The 26,726-nt window shown below is 43.6% G+C and overlaps 1 protein-coding gene across 1 annotated transcript in view; it reads left to right on the top strand.

Annotated features, from left to right (window-relative positions):
* Positions 1-26,726, top strand: part of DOK1 (docking protein 1) — a 169,006-nt gene that overhangs the window by 58,339 nt on the left and 83,941 nt on the right. The window contains exon 2 of the mRNA XM_029596004.1: positions 17,635-17,934. Within this exon, the coding sequence (XP_029451864.1) occupies positions 17,635-17,934 (300 nt within the window). The remainder of the gene's footprint in view (positions 1-17,634; positions 17,935-26,726) is intronic.

Genomic DNA, 26,726 nt, shown 5'->3' with positions numbered 1-26,726 from the left:
GGCTGGCTTGTTGTGGGTTCCAGTTCAGTTCTTCTCAGCCCGTTTCTGTTTATACTTTCTGATCTCTATTTTGTATTTGGTGAGGGTCTGTCTGTGTTCTGCATATGTGACCGAGGTGAGGTATTTGTTGCATGTATAGAAACACATAGAAACATAAAAATGACGGCAGAAAAGGACCAAATAGTCCATCCAGTCTGCCCAGCAAGCTTATGGTAGGTAGCATCAGCCGTGCCATACAGGTCTCCCCCATACATAGTTTCCCAAAGCATCAAAGTCAGGGTGCTGCCAAAAGAGGCTGGGAGGTGGGCCAGCTCACCCTTAAATTCTGTTTGCTGGCCCGCCCCCCACCCCAGCCCATGCTCCCTCCTTTGCTCCAGAGGCGGGGCACCTTGCCCATTGTGGCCTCCCCGCTTCAGTTGGGGGTGTGTTGGGTTCTTAACCAACTCCAGGTGTGCCTCTCTATAATTAACCCCACCTTTGTCCCATACTGTCATATTTGTAAGAAACAACAGTCCGTCCATTATTCGAAAGAAGATCTTTATTGAATGGATATGGCCGCAGCATAGGTCATTGCATACAACAATTAAATTACAGCACAATTACTAACATTCATTTAATATACAAAACATCAGTTACTAAAATCTCAATCCCCAGGGTGACCACTCCCTCATCTGCTGAATTTCAATTCACTGAAGGCTCCATAGGATCCTGCTACTGCCATGTAACCGTTGTGGACACAGGGCCATTGAAGCTGTGCTCCAATTTCACAAGGGCTCTATAGTATCATGCTACATCGATGTAGCACCGTTGGGGGACACAGGGCCAGCAAAGCCTTGCCCCTCGGGTTATCCTGCATTCGATCCTGATTACAGACGGACTTCTCAGCAGTGCGCTGAAGTCCTGCTCTGTAAAAGAGCAGGTGTCGCTCTCTAAGCAAGCCAACACAATTTTGGGTGATGCGCAGGCCAATCCCAGCCATCGAAGCCGAAGACTTGACAGTCAAGTCATCTCTCTGTGACCCACTGATGTAACATAGGAGCAGGAATACCATGCTACTTGGTATTCTCTCCCTAGCCAGCTTTCAAGAACTGCACATGCCGTGCACCCTGCGTCGTGGTCAACCCCCTGCCACATGCCCACGGTAGTGATACTATGTAAATTCTATGAAAGGATCTATAGTAGCCTGGTTTCCTAATAAGAGTTTTATTGGTGTTCTAGGGTCTGGTATAATGTGTGCACTGTTGCCTTTTCATAGATAAGGTTGTTAGGGTTGCTTTGGTATATTGTAATGGTAATTCTGTTTGTTCATGGCTTTCTGAGGGCCAAGCTCACACCCGATACGTATTATAAAAAGTCTCATTCCCTAGGAGTTCCAAGTGTCTTTTTTTTTCAGAGTTTTCTGGTAGGCACCACAGGAGTGCATAAATATAATATTTTTGCCTTGGCAGACTGTACTTTTGAATGTTCTTTTTCATGTAAAATGTATTATAAATGCATAATTTGTGTGTCTATAAAGGATGTGGGGGTGTGTGGGGTGGCGTGTGTGCAAGGCTGTAAGGTTTCCATAGGGTACCTAATACCCTTCCCTATCCATGGGTTCTGGGGGGGGGGAGGGGGTGTCAGTTTAAAAAAATATATAGATTGCAGGACGGAGCTGGGCTTCATTCGATGGGTCCGGGACAGACACTGAGTGAATCGACGGGGGAGGGCAGCACAGTAATTTTTCGCACAGGGCAGCAAAAAAGCTAGCACCAGCCCTGGGTCCAAACACGTGAAAAACTTTGATATGTAACCGATATCCAAGGGGCTGGTGGAGACACTTAGCTAATTCACTTTCAGCACTAACTGTAAGTTATGGGAACAATATAGAGTTTTGCTTACTGGACATAAAGATTTCTCACCTCTGATTCCAATTGGAGTGAGTAGAATGACTCAGCCTGGAGATGCCTGCTCTCCATTATTCCAAGGATGGGCATGGTCTGGACTGGTAATGTTTGGACAACTATATCAAAATACTTACTTTTGAGGAGCTTATGGAAAAATTTGGATTAACTGAGAAAGATAGGTTTTGTTACCGTATATTCAAATTAAGCACTTTTTGTTAAACAAAGTGATTGTGTCAGTGGGTTTTTAGGCCTTTTAATTTCATTTGAAATGCTGTGCTCTAAAAGTATTACAGGGAAAAGGATCCTATCCAAAATCTTCATGTTGCTATCTCCATCCTAAACCTAAGTATATAAATGAATGGGAGACAGATTTTAGCAGTGAGCTTGAGGAGCACCTCTGGGATAAATGCTTTTGGTAGGCTAACAAGAGCTGCTTACCCTCACTAATAGTGGAAAATAGTTATAAAACTTTATTTGGATGATATTTGACACATGTTAAACTACATAAAATGTTTCCTACTATTCCAGACATTTGCTGACTTCAATGTTGTGACTCAGGAACCTTCCTGCATAAATGGTGGGGATTTGCAAAGATTCAGATCTTTTGGGGTGGTGTACAAGATAATAGATATGATAAAAAAAATTAAAGTACTCAAAGATCCTATGATCATTCTGCTTTCTTTGTTTCCGAGTGATTAGCCGATTGAAAGAAATAAAATTACTTGCTCAAATTGTCTTTGCTGCAAGGTATGAAATTGGTCCTTATCAGTGGTTCTGGAATGTGTGGTGTATGGGGAAGCTGTATGTAATGACTCGGTTTCTTCCTTTAAGGTTGTTTGGGAACCTTGTATGAAATAAATGGTGTAATACTAAGAATAGAACTGAATCTGTTGACCAGTGACCTCTCTGATTCTGGATCATATGATGCTTCATCATGATAGTATTGGGGAAGTATGGAAGGGGTGGGAAAGAATATTGAGGGTGGAAATGGAAATATTTTGTGTGAAAATCTATAATATACTGTCAGATTAAAAAAAATGGATAAACCACTCCAAACAGAAAGAAATGTACTTTAGAAAAAAAGGGCCATCATAATAAGCACTACCGATAATACTTTCATTGCTTTATATTTAATAATCGGTCCCCAACATATTGCTTTTCTTTTCATTTTTGGTTGCAAATAAAAAATTATATTCTTATAACCAGTTTCCCAAAATGACTTATCTTTTCTTTGAGATACCTGGGATCCAGGGGAATAGATGCACTCTTATGCCCATGGCCAAGGTTCAATCTGCTATATGTCTTCCAACCAATAGGTAGGACAACAAAGAAGGTGGAAAACCATCCATTTTTGGTCATCCTAGTTGCCCCAGCTTGGTCAAAGAGGCCCTGGTATATGGATCTCATGAGGCTGCTTGATGGAGTCCCGCTGGCCCTACCCATGGAGTGGGATGATCTCTGACAAGGTCCAGTCCCGATGGAAGACCCGTCTCTATTCTGTCTTATGGCTTGGCACTTGAGAGGTTGCACCTTCGCAAGAGAAGGCACTCTGCCTCTGTAATCTCAACAGTGTTAAAGGTGTGGAAGTTTTCCACCTCTCTGGCCAATTTTGGGGTTTGGTGACTGTTTGAGAACTTTTGCACCAAGCAAGACCATTCTCCTTGGAAAGTGGATATCTTGCAAATATTAGATTTCCTGCAAACAGGTCTGGAAAAAGGTCTGGCATTCAGGTCCTTGAATTTCCAAGTTGCAACCTTTGTATGTTATGGGGCTGAATTAAAGGCACCGCAGTAAGAGTGCACCTGGACGTACAACTTTTTCTTAAAGGGGTAAATGCATCAGGCCACTGTTCCGCCCAGTGGGATCTCATTCTGGTGCTAAGAGCCATAGTCAAATTGCCCTTTGAGCTGCTCAAGCAGGAATCTATTAAATAATTGTCACTAAAGGCATCCTTCCTTGTGGCAAATATGCTCAACCAGGTGCATCTTGTGTGGGGATCCTTACTTACAGGCCGATACAGTACAGTGCACTCCGGAGCACACTGTTAACCTGCCCTTGGACGCGTATTTTCCCTTACCCCTTATTCAGTAAGGGGCGGAAAACGCGCGTCCAACCCGCAGCACCTAATAGCGCCCTCAACATGCAACATGCAAACTGCTTTTCTGTGCACCCTCCGACTTAATATCATGGCGATATTAAGTCGGAGGTCCCGAAAGGTGTGGTGAGACCACATATCATTTGCTTTGTGGGAACTACACAGATTACTCATCAAGTGAAGGTCAACATTTTGATTGCTAGTAATTATTCATAAATTGCTAGTAATTATTCATAAATTGCTGAATTCTGAACATCCTTGTGTCATCCAAAATAGAAACCAAATGGTATAATCTGACAAGGTCTCTGTTTTCTGCAGGGTGTTGGCTTTTGCAGGTACTTTCTGCTTGAGGTTATCTGCATAAGCAGACGTGGGCCAGGGCATTTTCATTTCGCTCCATAATATTGTGGAACTCATTGCCGGTGCAGCTAAGTGAGGAGCAAGATTTTGAAGGCTTTTAGGAAGCTGGCTAGGGCTGTGGTCTTTTTTTTTTTTTTTTTTAAAGAAACATTTGGGTAAATGGCTTCAGCTCTCTTTGTATTTTTAATGTTACTGTTTGTTTTATAGCTGATTTATTTGCTTGATTGTATTTGTGTGGTTTTTTATGATTGATTGTATTCCACACTAGATGGAATATTCCTGAAAGCTGCAGAATATAAGATATATTTAAATACATAAATGAAATGAGGTAAAAAATCCCAGAGTAGCTGTGAGTGAAGGCTCATGGAGAGAGTTCCCAGTCCTAATTCCAGAAGAGCTGAAAGACCAAAGGAGCAGGAAGAAACTAGTGGGTCAAAAGAAAGGAAGAGTTTAAGCAAATCTCTCTAAAATTTTACTGTACAAATAACAAGATGGAAATTTAATGTGACGGGGCTTTGCCACTCACTAACATTTGCTCCAGGAGGAGTTTTTACTTCAAACAGTTTTTATTGAATTTGAAAATACCAACAGTGATACCACAAGTACAAAACAGAGAATTGAACAAACATTAAAAAGAAGGAAGTACCAACAAAGTGTTGGATAAAGCACTCTTTTCATCCCCACACCATTTAGCCCCCCCCCCCCCCCCCAATCTCCCATGGACCTCCGATCCTCAAACAATTCTGGCCTGGTGTAGTGGTGAATCAGACCTCTCACCTCATCTCGCAAGTTCTTTTATTTATTTAGTATTAAACTCCTGAGTCTGTGTGGTAAAGCTAAAATATATGGTTTCCATATTTGCAAAAAACTCTGGTGCTGCTGAGGAGAGGAGTTAGCCGGCTCTTTGTCCATCTGTAGCAGTCTATGGAAAAGATTCCGCCACATCCAGTACGTGGGAGGGGCAGAGCTCCGCCACTGAAGAAGTACCATCTTTTTCCCCACACACACAGCCTTACGTAACAACAACCGAGGCCCTTTCTCTCTGATCAGTAATGGTGGAATGTGACCAAACAGCACTAGCTGTGGGGTATGCTTCATTGAGATATCCAACAAACGGGATAGGTATTGAATAATACGTTCCCAATAAACCTTGACAAGAGGACAACCCCACATTTCCCACCAATATATTATAATGGACTGCTGTAGTGGGGGGAATATAGGTGCGCCACAAAAACTTAAATTGCATTTCTCGAAAATACATATTGGTGGATATCCCAGAGATATGACTGAAGCCCATTTTAATTAATTCTACAGTTACTGTATTCACTGCCTCTTTGTTCCAACGCTCCGCTAATAAGGAGAAAACATTATTGTTACGGGTGGTTAATTTTTTATAGTAATGGGCCAAGGAAGGGCTCTGCTCCTTCTCTATTTATTTATTTATTTATAACTTTTTTTTATACCGAAGTTCAGGTAACAGAATTACTTATCACTCCGGTTTACATTATAACAAGTAGAAAACAATGACAACATGTGTCTTACAATGAACAAGGGAGTGAACAACTTGGATAATATAACATAACATAACTAGGAACAGTAGCAGTATGCACTATTAGAGCGAAACTAGCGCATGGAGAGGGAGGTTTGCTAATGGGGGGGAGGGGGAAGGAAGTTTGTTCGTGGAGGGGGGGAGGAGGGAGAAATTTCTTATTGATGAGTAAAAACATGGCATAGGTTCTGGACGTCAACAGTATGAAAACAGTCTATGGGAGCTGTGGAAGACTAAGTAAGTTAGGGGAATGCTTGACCGAATAGCCATGTCTTGAGTCTTTTTTTTTTAACGTGTTGGGGCAATGTATCAGCCTTAGCTCTTTCTCTAGTGCAAAGAAATTCTCTAAAATTAGGAAATGTTGTGGTTGCATGGAATGAGCAGGTAGGGAGGTTATATAATGCTGTATTTGAAGAAAGGAGAATATTGGTGTCGGAGGTAAATTATACTGTGCAGATAGGGAGGGGAAAGATAACAAATTACCTTCTCCGTCTAAAACATGGCCTAAATATATTATGCTCTTTAGAAGTCCAAGTGCGCAACCCTGCAGTGTGGGAACCCGGGAAAAAATCTAGGTTACCGCTAATGGGAAAAAAAGTATGCACATTGACATGGTATGGAAAGTAGCTTTGTAGCGAGCTTCCAGGCACTCTGAATTGGAGAAAGTAAAATATTTAAGAGGGGGGACAGCAAGAGTTTTTTATCCCCTCCACCTCTAGAACAAAACGTTGATCTAACATCCCCACTAATGTTTTTTCAGCCTTGATATCAACATAAGACTATTCTCCCAAAAGCCAATCGCGGACTATTCGTAAATTATCAGCCAAGTTATATAATTTCAAATCCGGGACATTCAACCCTCACTTATCCCGTCTCGCTTGTAGAGCGTGAAACGGGATTCGCGATTTTCTGCCTCTCCATAGAAAGGTCCGCAACGCCCTCTCCAGACTCCTCAGGACTGTATTTGATCGCTAAGAGCAGATTTTGAAACAAATAAAGCCATTTGGGGAGGATAATCATCTTATATAAATTAACACGATCCATCAGAGACAGGGGGAAAGACTCCCACGCCTCCAGGCGGGTCACGAGGCAGTAAGCATGGGAAGCACTTTTAAGTCATAAAAGTTGGGAGGGGATATATATACCCAGGTATTTGATCTTAGAATCAGCCCAGGCCAATGGAAAGGGTTCCTCCCAATTATCCCGTAGTGAGCCAGGGAAGGCCAAGGCCTCCGATTTCCCTTTGTGTAGTTTGGGCCCCGAAAACGCCCCAAATTCCTGAAATAACTGTAAAAGAGCTTGTAAGGATTGTCGGGGGTGAATGCAGCATATTTGAAAGTTTCTGTGCGGAACCGTACCCCTTTGATCGTTCATGCATCCTGTACAGCTAAGAGGAGAGGTTCTAACTGTAGAAGAAACAACAATGGGGATAAGGGGCAGCCCTGTCTGGTACCGCGATAGACTGGTATCAGATCAGATTGGGAGTTATTGGCTACAATATTAGACAAGGGGTCATGATATAGCAACTTAACCGCATTATAAAAGACCCCCATTATTCCTATGGTTTGTAAAATATGGAATAGATAATCCTACTCCACCCGGTCGAACGCTTTTTCAGTGTCAAAGCTATCCATTAAATATGGTTCCCCCACCTGCTGACAGAGAGTCATGGCTGCCAATACTTTCCTAATATTCATATGTGCATATCGCTTTCTCACAAAACCCACCTGACATGGTTGAATTAGGGAAGGCATCATCACTTCTAAGCAATTCACCAAAATCTTAGCCAGAAATCTTTGGTCTACATTTAACAACGAAATCGGACGATATGACTCCGGAAGCAGTGGATCCTTCCCAGGTTTTGGTATCAAAGTGATATGAACAGGGAAGGACCCTGATTCGATTAAAGTGTTGAAAGTACATGTTAGTGGAGCTGAAATGGAATCTATCAACACTTGTAAAACTCAGCGGTGTAACCTTCTGGGCCAGGGGCCTTATATCATTTAGCCTGTTTAATGGTCAAGCGGACTTCATCCTCTGTGACTGGACCATTTAACCAGTCTTGCTGATCACTGGCTAATTGAGGAAGGTTCAATCGTGCACAGAATTGCTCGCAGACCTGCAAATTCTTATGCTCAGCAGTGTATAGTCGAGCATAAAATGCCCGAAAGGTAGACAATATAGTAGGAGTATCATGAGCTACTCTATCCGTAGTTGTATATACAGCTGATATCTGACGAGGAACTCTATTGGACTTGATCAAGTTCACCATCATTTTGCCTGATTTATTGCCAAATTAAAAAAGTTTAAATTGGTAGTAGAATATACTCTTCTTGGCCCGTTGATGCAGCAGCGGATTAATAGTGCTTTGAAGGGCAAAGTAATGTTCCCTATTGGCGCTATTGTGAGCATGTTGGAAAGTGTGCCTGGCACGCCGTAACTGGGTACTTAAGGAGAGTAATTGCTTGTCGAGAAGTTTCTGTCGCCAGGCAGTGTAAGATATATAATCTCCCCCCCTAAGAATTGCTTTTGCAGCGTAGCAAAACAATACTGGGTCAGTTAAGTGTTCGCCATTAAACTGCAAGTATTCATCCCACTTAGTGCGTAAATAGTCATGAAAATGAGCATCCTCAGTCAGATAGTAGGAAAATGGCCATATACGACATTTTGGAGATGGGGAGAGGTCCAGTTCATCTCAATCCAGATAGGGGCATGATCTGAGATGATCACATCCTCAATATCTGTGGCACAAATCTTAGAGAAAATACATGTACTGCCTTGTGCATCATTCTCCGGTGCTGGGCAAAAGGGGCTTGCCGCGTTTCGGCAAGCCCCTTTTGCCCAACACCGGTCAATCGGGCGGCGCACCCTTGCTCTCCGATGCCACCGCTTCACTTCCCACCCCACCGGATGCTGTTAGTATTCTGCGACACTTAGCAGCTTTAATCCTCCTACTCTGGCAATGGGGAAGTCAAGATAGAAAATTATTTTTTCCTTAAAAATGTGTAGAAAAAAGGGGGTGCATCTTATACGCCACAGCGCCCTAAATGCCAGCAAATACGGTCATTTTTTAAATAAAGGTGCAATACATAGTTCAAACGGAATGGTTTCTTCCACGTCGTATCTTTTATAAACGCTGGGAGATTTACCTTTCTACTTTGTCACCTATGGCACGGAGCCTTATTATCAATGATATGCCTGTCTTATAATTAGTTTCTTTTTATTATTCCATGGAGCCTATTACAATTAGCTGTGTTAAGGTGGATGCCTTGGGTGCCTTATATAACAAAACACTTACCTTTTCTATTGATGTCCCTTAGGGGTGTGTGGGGGGGGGGGTTATATACAACCTGCACATGTATAATGTTTTGCTTTTTAGTTTTGTCAATGCTTCTCCTTGCCTGAAGAAACCCAGCGGGAGTGGCGTGTTACTTCAAGTGAGCTATTCTCATAGCATCCTTTTAGACATTACGCTTTTATTTATTTGTATTTTTTTTTCTCTTGTCCTGCAGGCTGGTTGTATAATTGATTTGTTTAAAAAAGTTATGACTGTAATTCATGCTTGAGTTGCTGTATTACATTTCGTCAGTCAATAAAAACATAGAAAAAAAAATAAAGGTGCAAATTGTCCCATTATAGCCTGCAACCCCAAACTTCTCTTCATCTCTTTATTTGCCTGACAGACCCTCAAACTGTAACCGTCTCTACCTCCATGAAAGCTCTGGTAAACAAAGCAGACTCTCTAAAACTTTTGTGTCACTGTCGGGACCCTCTCTGTTGAACTTTATACTGTGAGCAGTGCTGCAGGTAAGCTTGTATGGTCAGATACTCAGTGCCTGTAAGACATTTTTCTGCCAATACACAGTACTGGAAAGACCCAGAGCCAGGATGCAAGGGAACATCTCCACGGCAGCTGAGCAGCAGGAGCACTGCCACCCAGGGGACTAAAGCCCCGACTCTATAGGCCAGCATCCTGAATCTTCAGGCACCGAGATTAAATAGTTGTTCTGATTACTGCTTCAGTCCTTCACCTTCAGGCAGCAGGCATGAAACAGGAGGGGAGGTGCTGGAAAAGGAGCCGAGCAACTGTTTTCTTCTCCTCTGTGTTTCTGTCTAGCTTCACTCCCCTCCCCCATATAAACATGCAGCAAGTTTCCTGAATATGAAGTGGAAGGAAATAAGGGAGGAACGAGAGAAAGTGTGTAGAGGGCCAAAATATTTCGGGGTAGTAAAATCCCACCCTGCGCAAGTTCCAGAGGGGGAAAGCCACTACTGCCAAAGAAGGAAGCGCCGTGTTGGAGCTGCCACCAAATAAGTAAGTTAGGAGTCGGAGGTGCATGACTGAAGGTTCGCCTCCTAGGGCACCAAATAGTCTTGTACAAGCTCTGATGTGTGGGGGGGAGAGAGGTGTTGGCAGAGAAAAGAGGAACTGAAGTAGCTCTAGCCTGCATCTATCTGAGATCCCAGGACTATGACTCAGCTGAGGGCAGAGTGAGGAAGGAGCAGCGATGCAAATAAATAACTAGGGTCAGGTACACAGTACCAGAAGGATTTACTGCCCATGTGGGACTTCTGCGCGGAGGCTGTAAAGCAGAGCAGTCTCCCGCACTCTTGCCAGGGCAGATGAGGTAGCTGCTCCTGTTGCAGAGAGCCCCCACGCATATCTGCCACTTTCCTCCTTTGCCTGTGGTTTTCCCGTGGGCTGCTCTGTAAGTTTGCAGTCTGCCGCACAGGGGAGCAAGTTCCAGAGGACCGAGAGAAATCTATAGACACGGGTACTAATGCAACTTCCCCTGCCCCAACTCCCAGCTCAGTTTACTGCTGCTATTCTTTGCTGTGTAACCTCTGGAGTGAAACATTAATGCTGGGGGGGGGTGTGTGTGTGTAATTTTTTTATTATTTAAAAAATAAAAGTGACCGGGGGCTCCTGGAGAGGAATGCTGCTGGGCGTGGGGCTGTAATAGCCTGTGCTGAAAAGTCCCGGGGTGGTCCGAGCTGCTGAGGCTGGCTGTCGGGGGCCCATTCAAAAGGTGAAGTATTCTGCTAAAGCTGTGGATAGTGTTGGAGCGGAGGACCGTCTGGTCTGGTGCTTTATAATTGATAGATTAAAAGAGCAGCGCTAAAAATCTCCCTAGAACTTCCTTCAGTACGCCAAGCACACTTGTTTTTTATTAGAGAGGCCTCATTTTCTATTGCTGCACCAGCTCTGTGGAATCTTATTCCTTTTGAACTCTGGTCCTTAGACAATTTAAAAACATTTAAACATCTATTGAAAGAGTTCTTACTTCATCGTGCCTTCAATGTATTCTAGAGTTAAATAAGTGAGACGATTCCCTTATCCTATGTGACAGATATAGTTGATAAGGTTGTAGTACTAAATATTATTCAGATTACCTTAGGTAAGGTATTGGATATTATAGTTTCTATGAAACTCAAGGTATTTTTTGTTTAGGTTTGTGGTTGATATGTATGATATTTCATATTATGTATGTTTTTATTGTATATCACCTAGGCCTTTTTGTGTTAGGCGATTAATAAATTTTAATGAAATGAAAATGAGGCACCTAAATGCTTGCCGCCTGTGAATATGAGCAGATTTCTAACTCTCTTTTTAAGCATTTTAAATTGTATTTCACGTTGTTGTTTTCATGTTTAAATAGGCTGAGCTTTTTGTCTTGATGGCTGTGGAATGCTTTTGGCGAGGTGGGTGGGGGTCAGTGCAGTACTGGGTTGAATTAAAATCTACTCGCGCCACTGACTATGATGCTCTTACCTCCATCATCTCCATGCTTTGGTCCTCTGCTCTGCTGTTTCACTTCTTCTTTTGTATCCCCTGATGCTATGACCCTTTTTTTTTTTATGTTTTATTATGGATGTTCGGCCATCTACTGGTTCAATCGCTTGCATATACCCGGATTCAAATATTTAAGCTGCTGATTCATGGTTGCCGTTGCACACACTCTCTAGACCTGTCACTTAATCTTATCCCTATTGATGGATGACTTTTTTTTTTTTTTTTTTGTCATACCGGTAAATTATTTGGTAATCTTATATATCTCAGTCTGTGTACCCCAGTAGTGTGGTGCAAATCCTTGTAATATAAAGTGTAATTGGTGGTAAGGCTATCCAGTGCTCTTGGAAGGTAATTTTCATCACTCTTTGCATGGGCAAACAGGTGTTTTATCCCCAGAAAAAGGATGTTTGAAAATTTCTCCTGCTCCTCCAAGTGGGGGCAAACTAAGGCAGATAGGCTCTCTCGCAGCGCAGGGAAAAAAAAGGGTGGGGATAGGTCAAGGCAGGGAAAGATTGAAATTCCCACATGCACTTTCATGTCAGTAATTTGCATTCTTCTTGCAGGCTCGTGGGTGCAGTGTACCTAGGGGCCTGCAAGCCCTGTGGATAGTTTAACAATTGCCCCCTTAATTTTATCATTCTAATTTTATTCAGTACCAAAATCGGTCCACCAAACCTTCTAGAGTAGGGCTTTCCAGACTGGGTCGGGTCCCCAAACGGGGTCATCAAACCTTCAGCTGGGATCTCAAATGGTGGCACTCTTCAAGTGCCTGCAGCATTAGTAGTGTAAGTCAGTGTGGGGCCTGTGAGCCAGCGCACACTCACAGGCCCTGCAGTGCCATTTTATGATTTCCTGTGGACCTAGGAAACCCTGCACAAGGATGAATCAGGGCCCCATACGGATTTTTATTAGAAATGCTGCTGCCGCTTGCAGATTACTGTCAGGCTTGGGACCAGCTGTGAGCAGAGGAGAGGACAGAGCATTTTGGGGCTAATGGAGATTGATATGACTTCCCCCCCCCCCCCCTCCTCACACCCACCACTGAACCTACTCAAGAAAAATTCCCTGTCATCAACCTGCTCTCTCTCCCCACCAGTTGTCATCCATCTTTGGCCCAGGGCCAAAAGGGAAATGTTGCTGCTGACCCTGGCCAGGGGGATGTTTGGAGGAGGGGGCTATTTGAAGGGAGGGATGATATACAGGAGGGATTTGAGGGTTGGATAAGGTGGAGCATCATTGGCTATGGAGGATGAGTGAGGAGGGAATGGGATGGGCTAGAGAGAGGAGATAAGATCATTTGGGGGTTATAAGTACTTGGGGTGAGAGTGGATCAGCAGGGGGGATGTGAAAAGGACTAGAGGAGGTGAGAGAGAAAGGATAGACTACAGAGGTGAGAGAAGTGGAAGTTGCAAGAGGATGTCCACTGGAGGGGAGTTAGTTAAGAGTGGAGGTCCTATGGAGACACAATAACATAAGAAATTGCCATGCTGGGTCAGACCAAGGGTCCATCAAGTCCAGCATCCTGTTTCCAATAGTGGCCAAACCAGGCTTCAAGAACCTGGCAAGTACCCAATCACTAAGAAGATCCCATGCTATTTATGGTTGAGAGAGCAGTTAAGCTGGAATGCAGGGAGGATGAGGAGAAATTGATAAAGTCCCTTATGAGAGGCTTCTAAGGAAAATAAAAAGTCATGGGATAGGAGGCGATGTCCTTTTGTGGATTACAAACTGGTTAAAAGACAGGAAACGGAGAGTAGGATTAAATGGTCAATTTTCTCAGTGGAAAAGGGTAAACAGTGGAGTGCCTCAGGGATCTGTACTTGGACCGGTGCTTTTCAATATATTTATAAATGATCTGGAAAGGAATATGATGAGTGAGGTAATCAAGTCTGCAGATGATAAATTATTCAGAGTAGTTAAATCACAAGCAGATTGTGATAAATTGCAGGAAGACCTTATGAGACTGGATGATTGGGCATCCAAATGGCAGAAGAAATTTAATGTGGACAAGTGCAAGTTGTTTCATATAGAGAAAAATAACCCTTGCTGTAGTTACACAATGTTAGGTTCCATATTAGGAGCTACCACCCAGGAAAAAGATCTAGGCATCATAGTGGATAATACATTGAAATCGTCGGCTCAGTGTGCTGCAGCAGTCAAAAAAGCAAACAGAATGTTGGGAATTATTATGAAGGGAATGGTGAATAAAATGGAAAATGTCAATGCCTCTGTATTGCTCCATGGTGAGACAGTGCCATAAGTACTGTGTACAAATCTGGTCGCCGCGTCTCAAAAAAGATAGTTGCGATGGAGAAGGTACAGGGAAAGGTAACCAAAATGATAAAGGGGATGGAACAGCTCCCCTATGAGGAAAGGTTAAAGAGGTTAGGGCTGTTCAGCTTGGAGAAGAGTTGGCTGAGGGGGATATATGATAGAGGTTTTTTAAATCATGAGCGGTGTAGAACGGGTAAATGTGAATCGGTTATTTACTCTTTTGGATAATAGAAGGACTATGGGGCACTCCATGAAGTTAGCAAGTAGCACATTTAAAACTAATCTGAGAAAATTCTTTTTTCACTCAACGCACAATAAAGCTCTGGAATTTGTTGCCAGAGGATGTGATTAGTGCAGTTAGTGTAGCTGGGTTCAAAAAAGGATTGGATAAGTTCTTGGAGGAGAAGTCCATTAACTGCTATTAATCAAGTTGTCTTAGAGAATGGCCTCTGCTATTACTGGCATCAGTAACATGGGATCTACTTAGTGTTTGGGTACTTGCCGGATACTTGTAGCCTGGATTGCCCATAGTTGGAAACAGGATGCTGGGCTTGATGGACCCTTGGTCTGACCCAGCATGGCGAGTTCTTATGTTGGAACGGGACCGCACCCCTGCTAATTTGTTATGGTAATCATCTGGAGTCATGTGAATTTTCAAGTGCTAAAATGGGATCACATTGGCTAAAAGTTTGGGAAGCCGTGTCCTATAGGAAGTAGTGAGCAATCTGTATTAAATACAATTGGAATCATTCTGCTCTTATAGTCTTGGACAACCTCTTCTTGCCAAATACATATGATTCATATTTCTTCTTTTAAAACATCCTTGGAGCTTGCACCAGTATAATCCATTAAGTGCTAAAGATGTGCAACAGGCGAGTAAAAGTGACTTCAGCTCTTACTTGGTGCTTCAGCTCAGGGCTGTTTCTGGTGGGGTGGGGGGAAGACAAATAGAGACAATCCCCCTCCTTAGTCAAAAAAACTGAACTTCAACCACCCTCCCCTCCAGTACCTTGCCAAGACTTCCCTAGTGGCCCAGTGGCGACCCAGAGTATCCCCAAGGGTGCCAGGTCCAGCACAGCCATTTTAAAATGGTGCCAGCCAGCAAAGGTAGTACATCAGCTGGCTGGCACCGTTGTGCAAATGGTTGCACCGGGCCTGGAGCCCTAAGGGGTGCTCTGCGCCCCCACCGGACCACCACGGATAACTTGGCACAGTACTGACAGATTAGGGGACTGTGATCTGCGGGGAGGGGAAGGGGGTGTTCTCAAAGGAGAGGGATTTGGGTATGAGGGAGCAGAGCACTACTTGTTAAGCATTTTAAACTTTCTAATTTTTTTAACTTTGGCCACCTCCAGGGACAGCAAGGTGAGTGGGACAGGGGGTCTCGAGAGCTCCCTGGGGGTTGGCCCCTTTAACTGATGGTTTGTGAATTTTGAGGCAAGCCATGATGTTTGGGTTACCTCATTTTACCTAAAAAAGCAGATTAGCATACATTTACATACTATTTAGCTTATAAGAACATGCCATACTGGGTCAGACCAAGGGTCCATCAAGCCCAGCATCCTGTTTCCAACAGTGGCCAATCCAGGCCATAAGAACCTGGCAAGTACCCAAAAACTAAGTCTATTCCATGTTACCATTGCTAATGGCAGTGGCTATTTTCTAAGACAATTTAATTAATAGTAGGTAATGGACCTCTCCTCCAAGAACTTATCCAATCCTTTTTTAAACCCAGCTAAACTAATTGCACTAACCATGTTCCCATATTTGCAGTCTTGGGGCAAATTAATGCAAGGGAGTTAAAATGTGAGTTATTGCTGCGTTAAGATATTTACCGCACACTAAGCACCTAATTCTTCTTAGTAAATGACTCCCTTAGATTGTAAGCCCACGAGGAATAGGGACATACCTAGGGTACCTGAACGTAACCCACTTCGAAGTGGCTGACTACTTAGTAAAGGTGGAATATTAAAAGAAATAAATAAATAGAAAAGCTAGCATGCCACCTTACTACCATTTAACATGAGGGAGGGGAGGTTTTGATACATTGCTAAGTAGCGCTGTTTGGTATCGGCGGCGGTGAAGACTTAAGCATCCATTCTGGGAGAGGGGAAGGAGGAGGGGCTAGAGGTGCTCATTTGGACCCTCTATAGGAGCCTTAATGTTGATTTAATGGGAATTGGCGTAATTGGTGGTGCCAGAGAGACTTTGTATTATATTAGGGTTGGAAGTTATAGGGGTCTCATGGGGTCCCAGAGGGGTCTTTGCATATGGGAGTGGTGTCCGTCTGACCCCTGGAGGGGCTTCTTTTGTGTTGGGAGTAAGGGGGAAGGAACGGTAGAGACGTCCCTCATACTAACCAGCCCTTACACATTGGGCCAGTTACCATGGAGGGATTTTAACATACACCTTGTGTACACACTAAGAGGCCTGTCTTTTATTTACTATGGGTCTTTTACCACGTGTATGCTGTACATCATAATAATTTAGTGAATAGGCTACAAAGTACAGATCTTCCCATGTACACTAAAATTGTGTTTGATTTTTTTTTCCCCTCTGTCTTTCTATTCTCAGCTCTAATTTCTTTTTATTTCGTCCATCTCCCTCCTCCTCCATCCCTCTCTCAACCTTTCTTATTCAACAGTTCTCACTTTGGCGCCGGTAAAAGGCTGCACACCGTCTCTTTCACTCTCCTCCTCCTCCTCCTCCTCTTGATGTCCATCCTGCTCCCTCTCCTGCTCCTGCGATTGACAGTCTGATTCCTCGGGAGAGTTTTATTTTCCCCCGCTCTGTCTAATGGCCTAGGGAGGTCTGGTGCTGTGCCAACACAGGAAATCAGCAAGGGCCGGTATGTTTTCTTCTCATAACTATCGACACGTGTTTTGCGTTGTCATAACTTCTCTCTTGCTCCACCTCGTTCCTGAAACATTCTTCCATTGGCCATCCACACTTCACTTTCTTGGCCTGTTCTCAGATGTAGGCTAAAACATGAATTGTTCTCTCTTACTGCAGTTTCTCACTCTTTCTCTCTCACTTTTTTTCTCTTGTTCTTCTGTTTTTTGTTGGTTTTTTTTCAAATTTACTAATCTCCTGGCTGCTTTTTTTTTTTTTTTTGCTGAGCTATAATTTAGTCACCATTTCCAAATTGTAATAGACCAGGGGTAAATGTACTGAAAAGAGCTTAAACAGTAACAAGCAGGAGGAAGAGGAGGGAGTTACAGGACGGCAGAACTGGAGGATGGAATAAGAGGGGGGGTGGGTGCAGGCATGGGCGAAGGAGCTTTGCCAGAGTTTTCTGCGGTAGCCGCTGAGAAGCGCATTAGGTTCCTGGAAAACATGCCGGCAGCGCTGTGCTTAGTTTCACGTGGCGCTCACCCGGGCCCAAGGCTTCTCGCTGCGCACAGGCTCCGCAGTCCCGGCTGCCTTCATGCCTTATCGTGCTGCTCTTTTATCGTTGTGCATGTACTGTAAATAGGATCTGCATATGAATGCCAAAGCAATCTGGTTGTTTGGAGAATGAGTTCCTTAGAATATTATTTTTATTTTTATGATCAGACTTACAAAATAAATAAAGTCCATTCACTTCAGGCCTCTGTCTCCTTCGACGAATGCCCCCACCCTGTTCTCACCTAGCATTTCTGTACTAATGCGCCTTCTCTCTCTTTTTGGATTCCAGAAATGGAAGAAGAACTGGATCGTCCTGTACCCAGCTAGTCAGTTTGGAGTGGCCCGTCTGGAATTCTTCGACAGCAAAGACTCTGGCACTCCGCTGGAGAAGCTGAGCACCAGGCGGCTGGATAAAAAGATCCTGCGCCTGGCAGACTGCATTAGCATCGTGCCGGCACTGACGGAGAGCTGCCCCAAGGAAAACATGCTGGCTTTCTGTATCGAGACTAGCGAGAAGAACTACTTATTTGCCACGGAGAAGCAGGCCAGCGCTGAGTGGATCGACAAGCTCTGCGAAATCGCCTTCCCGGTAAGGGCGTGACTCGTACTTGTGCTGGCATTACGGTAAATGTGCCGGTGGTGTTAAGTCAGGATTCATAGACAAGAGTGCTACTTGTCCTACCTGCATACAGACAGCTGTTTTCCAGCCCACTCGTTTGCTGTGAAAAAGAACAGGCCATATCTCTCTGACCAGTTCCTTATTTCATGTTTCGTAGGTTATTGGGGGTGGGGGGGGGGGGAACACAGGAGGATTTCTCACCCAATTTCTGTCTTCTTTGGGTTTGGGGTTTTTCTTCTTTTCTTCCAGTGGTCTCCTGGAAGTCCCTAATCTTAAATTATCTTATGGGAATGAAGAGTCTCGCTGACTGCCGAGAGCCCTTTTGGTAAGAAGCTGGTAGCACATCACGGCTTGCACCTCTTCTCTCTGAGTCTTCCCTGTACTATGCGTGGCTCACGTCTGAGTACGGTACCGTTAAGTTCCACCTGGAGAGCATGCCACATGCCGGCATCGAGAGGGCCGTGGCCCTAGCCTTGAGAGAATACTCTGGTTCAGTGACACACAGGCACGCACCCGATGACATCAGCCGGTCCGGGTAATTACTTGTCTCTGCGTGAGGAAAAGCAGATGATTGAAATTTGGTAAGCAGAGGACTAGGATGCAGGCATATGGGCACTGAGGTGCCCCAGCAGAGCTGTGATGAGGTCCAGGATGGGAATCAGTGTATTTCTATTGCTTTGGGTAAAAAAAATCTAATTGTGCTTTGAAAGCCAATAATGAAATCGGCCTCCTGGCCAGTTTTGTCGGGGCTTTTCATGGTGTGCATATATGTGACGGTAGCAACCTCCACTTGCCAGGAACCATCCAGCTGCTTCCTTTATCCTCTCCTCTCTTTTTTTCATGATCCACCACATTCCTGTTTTGTTGCTGTGTGGAGCAATATCCTGCATCCCTCTGCTCGCTCCTCCTCGCCAGTTACTCTGTATGTCCGAGTTCTTGGCCCTGAGCTTCGGCCACGGGTTTGTGAAAATGTTCTATCTCTCTATGCTGTATGATTTTTTGGGAAGGATCGTTAGGATTCATCTTCTGATTGGAAGCTACAGGGTGCATCGTTTTCCCCTGGTCTTTCAAAATAAATAAATACGGTAAATAAAAACCGTAGAAAAGGAACCAAACGCTTTTCTCAAAGTCAAATACAAAACTAACAGGGGATGTCACAAATATAACTTCCATCAAGGAAAATGAATGAGAGGGTAATGGGCATAATCTTTTTATTTAATCTACAGTAAAAAAAAAAAAAAAAACAGGAGCTTTTTTTTTAATCATACCGTTAGTGATCAGCACAAGTTAAAGCGCTCCATATCATGCAATCATTTACCCTCCTTCTGTGCAAACTGTCCTCATAATTATATCAAGTTCTTAAACAGAACAAGTCCAGCGTACGACCCAGCTGCATTTTTTAATAAAAAGGCTGTGTCCCTCGTCCTCCGATTCTGGTTTCCTTCTTGGAAGTTAGTTTCCCTGATCTGTACAGAGCCATGAGGATGTTTCATGGACAGTAGCTTGGTTTTAGTGTTTTGTGCAAACTGCGGAAGGAAGTGACATGAATGCTACAAATCTGTCTCTTAAGCAAGATTAGGGACATGTTTCTCTCTGCTGCAGTTTATTTCCTTTTTTATTTTTTCTGTTTATCTTTGTTCACCCTATCAGAGCTAATCCAGAAGCCAAAAATAAGTTGGACTTAGAAGATGAGGAGGCGATCTCTTGGTGCCATCTGCATTGTTTATAGTCGCAGCCACCGCTTTTCCCTGATGTCACAAGACTGGGCAATTCCTCATGGAATCACGGAAAAGTGGCCGAGAAGGAAGGAGCCAAGTAACAGGACTGGGAGTCAGTCGGCAGGCAGGGGCAGGCACAGAGCCTTCCTCTTTACCCCACCCAAAGATCCTCTGACAGTTTGGGCCATTCACTATCCTGCCATTCCATGCCATTCCTATCCCCCGTGTCAGCAGCAGCAGGAGGAGAGAGGGTTGATTCATGCCTTGTCTGCCTCCTTTTGCCATCCAGGCTAAACACTATCATCTCCTCCACAGTTCAAGGTTTGGCATGGGTGGCAAGAAGAGACATGAAAACATCTCTTTCCTCTTCCTCCTCCTCATGATTGCCAGGGGGGAGATGATCGGCAAAGGGAAGGGTGCTGGCAGAGTAGATCAGCACTAGGGGGGCAGGCAGTGGTGGGGTGGGTGAGGATCCAGGGACAAGAGAAAAAAATCAGCCAGGGGAAGAGGCCTGGTTTCGGGAGTAGAGAAGGAAAGGAGAGAGAATGGAGAGATATGGGGGAGGGGGAGACAGGATAGAGGAGAAGAGAAGGCGAGGGAGAGGAGAGGATGTGGGGGAAGGAGTTAACTAGGGATGCTAGAGGATGGGGGATAGCACCTGGAGTTGGGAGATGGGGCGGAGAATGAGGAAAAGGAGCAGGGATAGCTGGAGGAGGAGACATGTTGGAGGTGTGAGAGGTTATTAGATTATAGCAAAGGCCAAAGAAATTAAAATACATAACCCCTATTCTGAAAACCCTTCATGAGCTCCCAATCCTCTAATGTACTAAATTCAAATTATTAACCCTGGCCTATAAAGCCCTCTAGCTTGGCATGACTTACCTTATGAAATCTTACTCCCTACTCTCCTGCCCATGCTCTGTGCTCTCAAACCCAAGGACAACTGGAAAAACCATTCCCAAAAATCATGGACCTCAGTAACACCAGGAAAAAAGCATTTGTAGGTCCTGTGGAGCTCCCTATCTTTACAAATCAGTCTTGCCCCAGATCTCACAGTCTTCAGGAAAAGGGTGAAAACATGGCTGCTTGAAACAACTTTCAGTCCCAACTAGAGTCATAAACCTCTTCAGAGTCTCTCTACCCAACTAACAGCACCATTCCTACCACAGACTGTACTTTGGTATATGAGCTATGCACTGTTTCTGTACAGTGTCCTAATTAAGACACAAACCAGCCCAAAGATTTTAGTCCATAATATATATATATATTTCTCTACTGCCCTATTTATGTGATATGCTTGCTCCAGTAAGGGCTATTTAACTGCTGTCAACTACCCTACAAGCATTTCACTATAATTTGTATACAATACTATATGTATCCAGCTTTGAACTCCTTGGTTGGAAAGCATGTCATAAAAAATAATGATGATGAAGAGGTTATCCAGGGGGCAAAGGTGTACCGAGGGTCTCCAGTGCCTTCCCCGTTCACATCCTTCTTGTAGAAATAAAGCCACAAGAGTTCACACTAGTAGAAACCCCTGAAAAGAAATTGACTGATAGGTTGTCGTGAACAGCCTGTGGGAGCAAAAGCTTCCCTGTGCTCACTGAGATGGCGATTCCTTGTGCTACTAGGGTGAAGGCTGAAGGCTGACTTCACCTTAAAAGTCCCTGGTTGGTCACCCTATAGGGGTTCACATACAAAAACTTCCAGCCTCCAGCTGGTTAACAAACTATGACAAATTCTGCTCAGCTGCTGGTGCCCCAGAGGTTAGGAGGGAGGACGGGAGAAAAGGCGATGGGGAGGGATCCCCTTGAAATAAGCGAGAAAGGAAACCTACTGCGTTCAACTTCTCTGAGGGAGCGTACAGGGACCACTGTTAGACTGGTCACTGCTAGGCAGAGCTAGATACTTCACAATAACTTTGTACCAATAAATCACTTAAAAGTGCTCTGACAAGTTTTCAGTACAGGTCTGCCGCTGAAAACAGAAGCAGTGAATTTTTTTTATTTTTATTTTTAAAACAAGGAATGCTCAGTTTTATTCTATATATTATTATTCTTTTTTTTTATAATTTATATTTTATTAATTTCTTAATTCACTTTTACAATGGAAAAAGAAAAATAAGTAAACTTTTGGAGTACATATCAAGTCTTCATCAAGTAAACATACATTTGTCAAAAAGCAAAATAGAAAGAATGTAATTCCAATTTTAAAGTCCACATTAATGTGAAGCCTAATCAGAAATATTTTTAGAGCAAAATTCGATCCAGTATGAACTAAAGGGAGATTAATTTTTTATTTTCTACCAGTAACCTTCTCCAATTTAATCTGTTACTATTCTGTCATCCACCTTTATCAGTAAGAAATAATTCTAGGTGGGCAGGATCTAAAAATACAAACTTATTCTTTTGAAAGGTAATCAAACATTTTCAAGGGAATTTGAGAAAAAAAGTGGCCCCTAGGGATATAACTCTCTGTCTCATAGATAGAAACTGCTTCCGCCTTAATTGCGTGTTCCTTGAGACGTCTGGAAAAACCTGGACTTTCTGGCCACAAAAACAAAACTCTCCATTTTTAAAATATTTTTGAAGAACTAGATTTTTCTTCTGTTCTAAACTAAAAGCCACTATCAAGGTGGCTCTTGTTTGTATGTCATCCACTGATGCCTCTGAAAAAGATGTTAAATTTGGGCTGTCTGCTAATAGAACATCCATTTCACCCTCGGGTGCTAACACATCTCTCTTCATATTAGATATATAATACATTTTGGAAATTAACAAATCGTTAGAAATACACAATTTCTTTTACATATGGGAAATTCAAAAATCATAGATTTTTACTTCTTACGATATTTTCTAACCCTTGAAGCTGCTTATAAATAATTAAGGTATCCTTAATAAAGATAGTTCCCGTTGTTTGAAGAGCAGTAATTTGCAATGAAGAGGATGCACCTGATGCATCCTCTTAATTTGCAATGAAGAGGATGCATCAGGTGCATCCTCTTCATTTGTAATTTGCTTGCCATAATTATGTAATTTGCTTGCCATAATCTTCAAGGGTTTTCCTAGTCTCTCCAGCAAAATTTGTGGATTGGGACATGGATTGTGATAACACCTTCTCCATTTTCGTAACAGCTCTCCATACATCCACCAGAGTGATATTATCAGGCTCGGCTATTTCAGTACCTGTTTCCAATAGTGTAGGTCTTACACATGATAGTATATTACTCTCAGCTACTAGAAGATTAGCTTCAGCCTGTTCCGGTTGTACAATCCCTCTATCATTAATTGTTAAAGGAGTTGTTAAATCCATTAAATTGGGGTTAGTTATCAATGCACTAGTCCCATTAATTCCAGAGGTAGAATCGGATGATTGGTTTGGGCTGGGACTAGTAGAGGCCCCCGACGAGAATGAAATATCTGGGATAACCTCTCTCATGGTTTGACTCACCCTTCAGACGAGATGAACATCCATCGGGCCTTTCACATCTCTTGCTGCAGGCATGGAAGCCACAATTCTTGCTTTCCTCTTCTTTCCCATCAAACTATGATGGAAAGAAACTTCTAAAAAATTCTCCCCCAAGGCCGCACCCCTTTGGTGCGCGGCTTTAGCAGTGCGCCAGTGGCTGCACGCCGCTGCACTGAGGTTTAAATAGGTGCAGCTGGAGGCTCCTGATGACATCAATGGGGCGGAAGTCAGATCGTATTGCTCCACCGAGACTCAGTCCCTCTCGCCTGTATGCCTCCAGTTGTGACGTCTCCTCCCAGCAAGGCTTCCACTAACCTGTCGCTGCACTGAGGTTTAAATAGATGCAGCTGGCGGCTCCTGATGACGTCAATGGGGCGGAAGTCAGATCGTATTGCTCTACCAAGTCTCAGTCCTTCTCGCTCGTACGCTTCCAGGTGTGGCGTCTCCTCCCAGCAAGGCTTCCCTTATTATTCTAATAAGGATTATACCATGGCACAGCCAATGAAATAATGATCACCACTGATTTGGTCTCCTCGCTCTCTCCATGAGCACTGTCTGCACGTGGCTCCAGATTAGGGCTGGTGCAAGGGTATTAGATGTCTTAGGCAAACCTTACAGCCTTGTGCCCTCCTCCCAATGGCCCTCTTCACACACAATTAAAAATGATGCATTTATAACAGATTTTGCAGGAAAAAAGACATTCAGACTACAGTTTTTGGAGGTAAAAATATCATTTAAAATAACATTTGTATTATATTTACATGCACTGTTGTGGTGCCAACCAGAAAACCCTGCAAAAAAGCAAAAAAGACATTTGAACCCCTATGGCATTAAGCTTATTGTAATGTGCATTGGGTGTATGCTTGGTCCTTAGAAAGCCATGAATAAACAATTACAATTGCCAAGTAGTAAAGCTCCAATACCAAAACATCACTATCAACACTCATAAACTGACAACCCTACCTATGAAAAGGCAACCTACAAATATTACACCAGGCCCTCAAACACCCATATATCTCCTATTAGAAAAACAGAACAAACCAAACTGCTATAGATCCCTACACAGAAACTACACACCAGCAGAGTACCTCACCTCAGTCATACGCATGCAGTACACAGATCCTCCCCAAATATAGAATAAAGAAACCATAAATAAGAAATATAGCATGCAGACAAAAACTTAAATGGAAACTGCAACAAGCCAGATTCTGTATGCAGTGCAACAATGGAAAAGCATAAACATCACCATGCCTCATTGCCTCATAAAACATCAAATGAAAAAATTAAGGAATATAAAGCATCAATCATAATAGTAAAAAGATACTAAGAAAAAAATATTTCAAAATAGCTGTCAAATAGAACATTCAATAAACATATAAACATTTTTAAAACAGTTACAAAAATCAATAAAATATTTTAAAAGATCAGACATTTCAAATAATACCAATAATTAAAATTAATAAGGATTAAAAGTACCCCATCTTCCATACCTGGGAATTTTAAATTTCTAGTCACCCTGAGATTGTCGTAGATTAGCTGGGGGAGGAGGAGAGCACAAAAACTTTGCCCTCTCTTCTCATACACACACACACACACACACACATGGTTATTCACTTGTACATACATGCTCTCACAGGTTCACACACAGACTCACTCCTTTCCCCCTCTGGAGTGCATAAGTTGTGGCAACCTCCACTTTCAGCCCACGCAGCCGAAGGGATTACTCTTCTTTCCTTTCGGGGCATGGATCAGTGCTGCTCCTGCACCTGTTATCTGGGCACATGGGCCAACGCTGCTGCTGCTGCTCATTCCTTCTCACTCACCCACTTGCCTTTCTTCTTACTCACTTCTACATTTTCCCGTTCCTTCCCTCCCAGCTCACCCCTTTCTCTTCCCCTCACTCACTCCTCCTCCTCCTTCATTTCATATTTATAGGCTGCGTGTTTATCAACATTCCTAGGCAGTTGACAATCGTACATTCATAATTTAATTGAATAAAACAATCAAAACATAAAATCAAACATCAAGAAAACATATAAAACAGGTATTCAAAAACAATAACTTAAGTCTTCCTTCCCCTCACTTACTGACTCCTCCTCCCTTCCTGTTCTTTCATTCCCATCTCTATCATCCCCTTCCCTTCCCCGCACTCACTTTGACTCGTCTTCTTTTTCCTTTCCTTCCCTCCCCTCTCTTATCCCCTTCTCCAAACTCACTCCTCCTCCTGCCTTCCCTTATCTCCCCCTCATCCATAGTAACATTAGTAACATAATGAGTGACGGCAGATAAAAACCAAAATGATCCCTCTCCTGCCCTGCAAGCCAGGACTCTTCTTCTGCCACCTTAAGCTGGGGTCTGCAGCAGCTCCAGTGGGCCTCTCTTTTGTGATCAAACAGCTGCCGGAGGAGACTAGGGGTTCGGGCCCTACCCAAATAGCACTAAGGATGCCCCCCTGCTCCACCTTCTTACACAGGAAGCCTGACTGCATACTCCTCCTTCCTTCTAGTGCATGGGGCCTGATGGATCTCTTCTAGGTTATACGCCCAGGTAACATTTTCTTCTAGGCTTTCTTCTGCAGCAGGACTCTGAGTTTTCCAGTATTGCCCCAGAGATTTGGCAAGTCTTTTAGAATTCTGGATTCTCCAGGCCAAATCTGGAGAGTTCCTATTCAGTGTCCGTCCCCCCCCCCTACAGTCTGGTGCCCAGGGGCCTTGCCACCTCCCCAACTTGTACCCCCTTGGTAAGCCACTGGCAGGAGGAGAGGTAAAATGAGTGAGAAATTGGCAGGCTAACACTGGGATTAGCGAGGAGAAGGCAAAAGGAATGAGAGTTCGATGGGATGAGGCTGGGAAAAAGCAGGGGAAAATGCAAAAAGGGTGAGAGGTTGGCAGGATGAGGCTGGGAGAAGGCTGGTGGGTTGAAGGTGGGAGAGGGAGGGGCAATAGGCAGGAAGGATTGAGTTTGAATGGGAGACTGCATGAGATGAAATGGCAGGGGATGGAACTGGGAGAAAGGAGGGATGAGAGACTGGGAGAGGAAATAGAGCAGGGAAGGGGAAGAAGAATGGTAGAAGGGTGGAGGCAGACAAGAGAAAGGGCACATATAGGAGGGGAATGGAATAGCTCCCCTATTAGGAAAGTCTAAAGAGATTAAGACTTTTCAGCTTGGAGAAGAGACGGCTGAGGGGGGATATGATAGAGGTGTTTAAAATCATGAGAGGTCTAGAACGGGGTAGATGTGAATTGGTTATTTAGTATTTTGGATAATAGAAAGACTAGGGGGCACTCCATGAAGTTAGCATGGGGCACATTTAAAACTAATTGGAGAAAGTTTTTCTTCAGTCAACGCACAATTAAACTCTGGAATTTGTTGCCAGAGGATGTGGTTAGTGCAGTTAGTATAGCTGTGTTTATAAAAGGATTGGATAAGTTCTTGGCGGAGAAGTCCATTACCTGCTATTAATTAAGTTGACTTAGAAAATAGCCACTGCTATTACTAGCAACGGTATCATGGAATAGATTGTTTTTGGGTACTTGCCAGGTTCTTATGGCCTGGATTGGCCACGGTTAGAGACAG

This window comes from Rhinatrema bivittatum, chromosome 1, assembly GCF_901001135.1.
Source record: "Rhinatrema bivittatum chromosome 1, aRhiBiv1.1, whole genome shotgun sequence".
In the NCBI taxonomy this organism is placed as follows: Eukaryota; Metazoa; Chordata; class Amphibia; order Gymnophiona; family Rhinatrematidae; genus Rhinatrema; species Rhinatrema bivittatum.
This window is presented reverse-complemented; position numbering and strand designations above follow the sequence as displayed.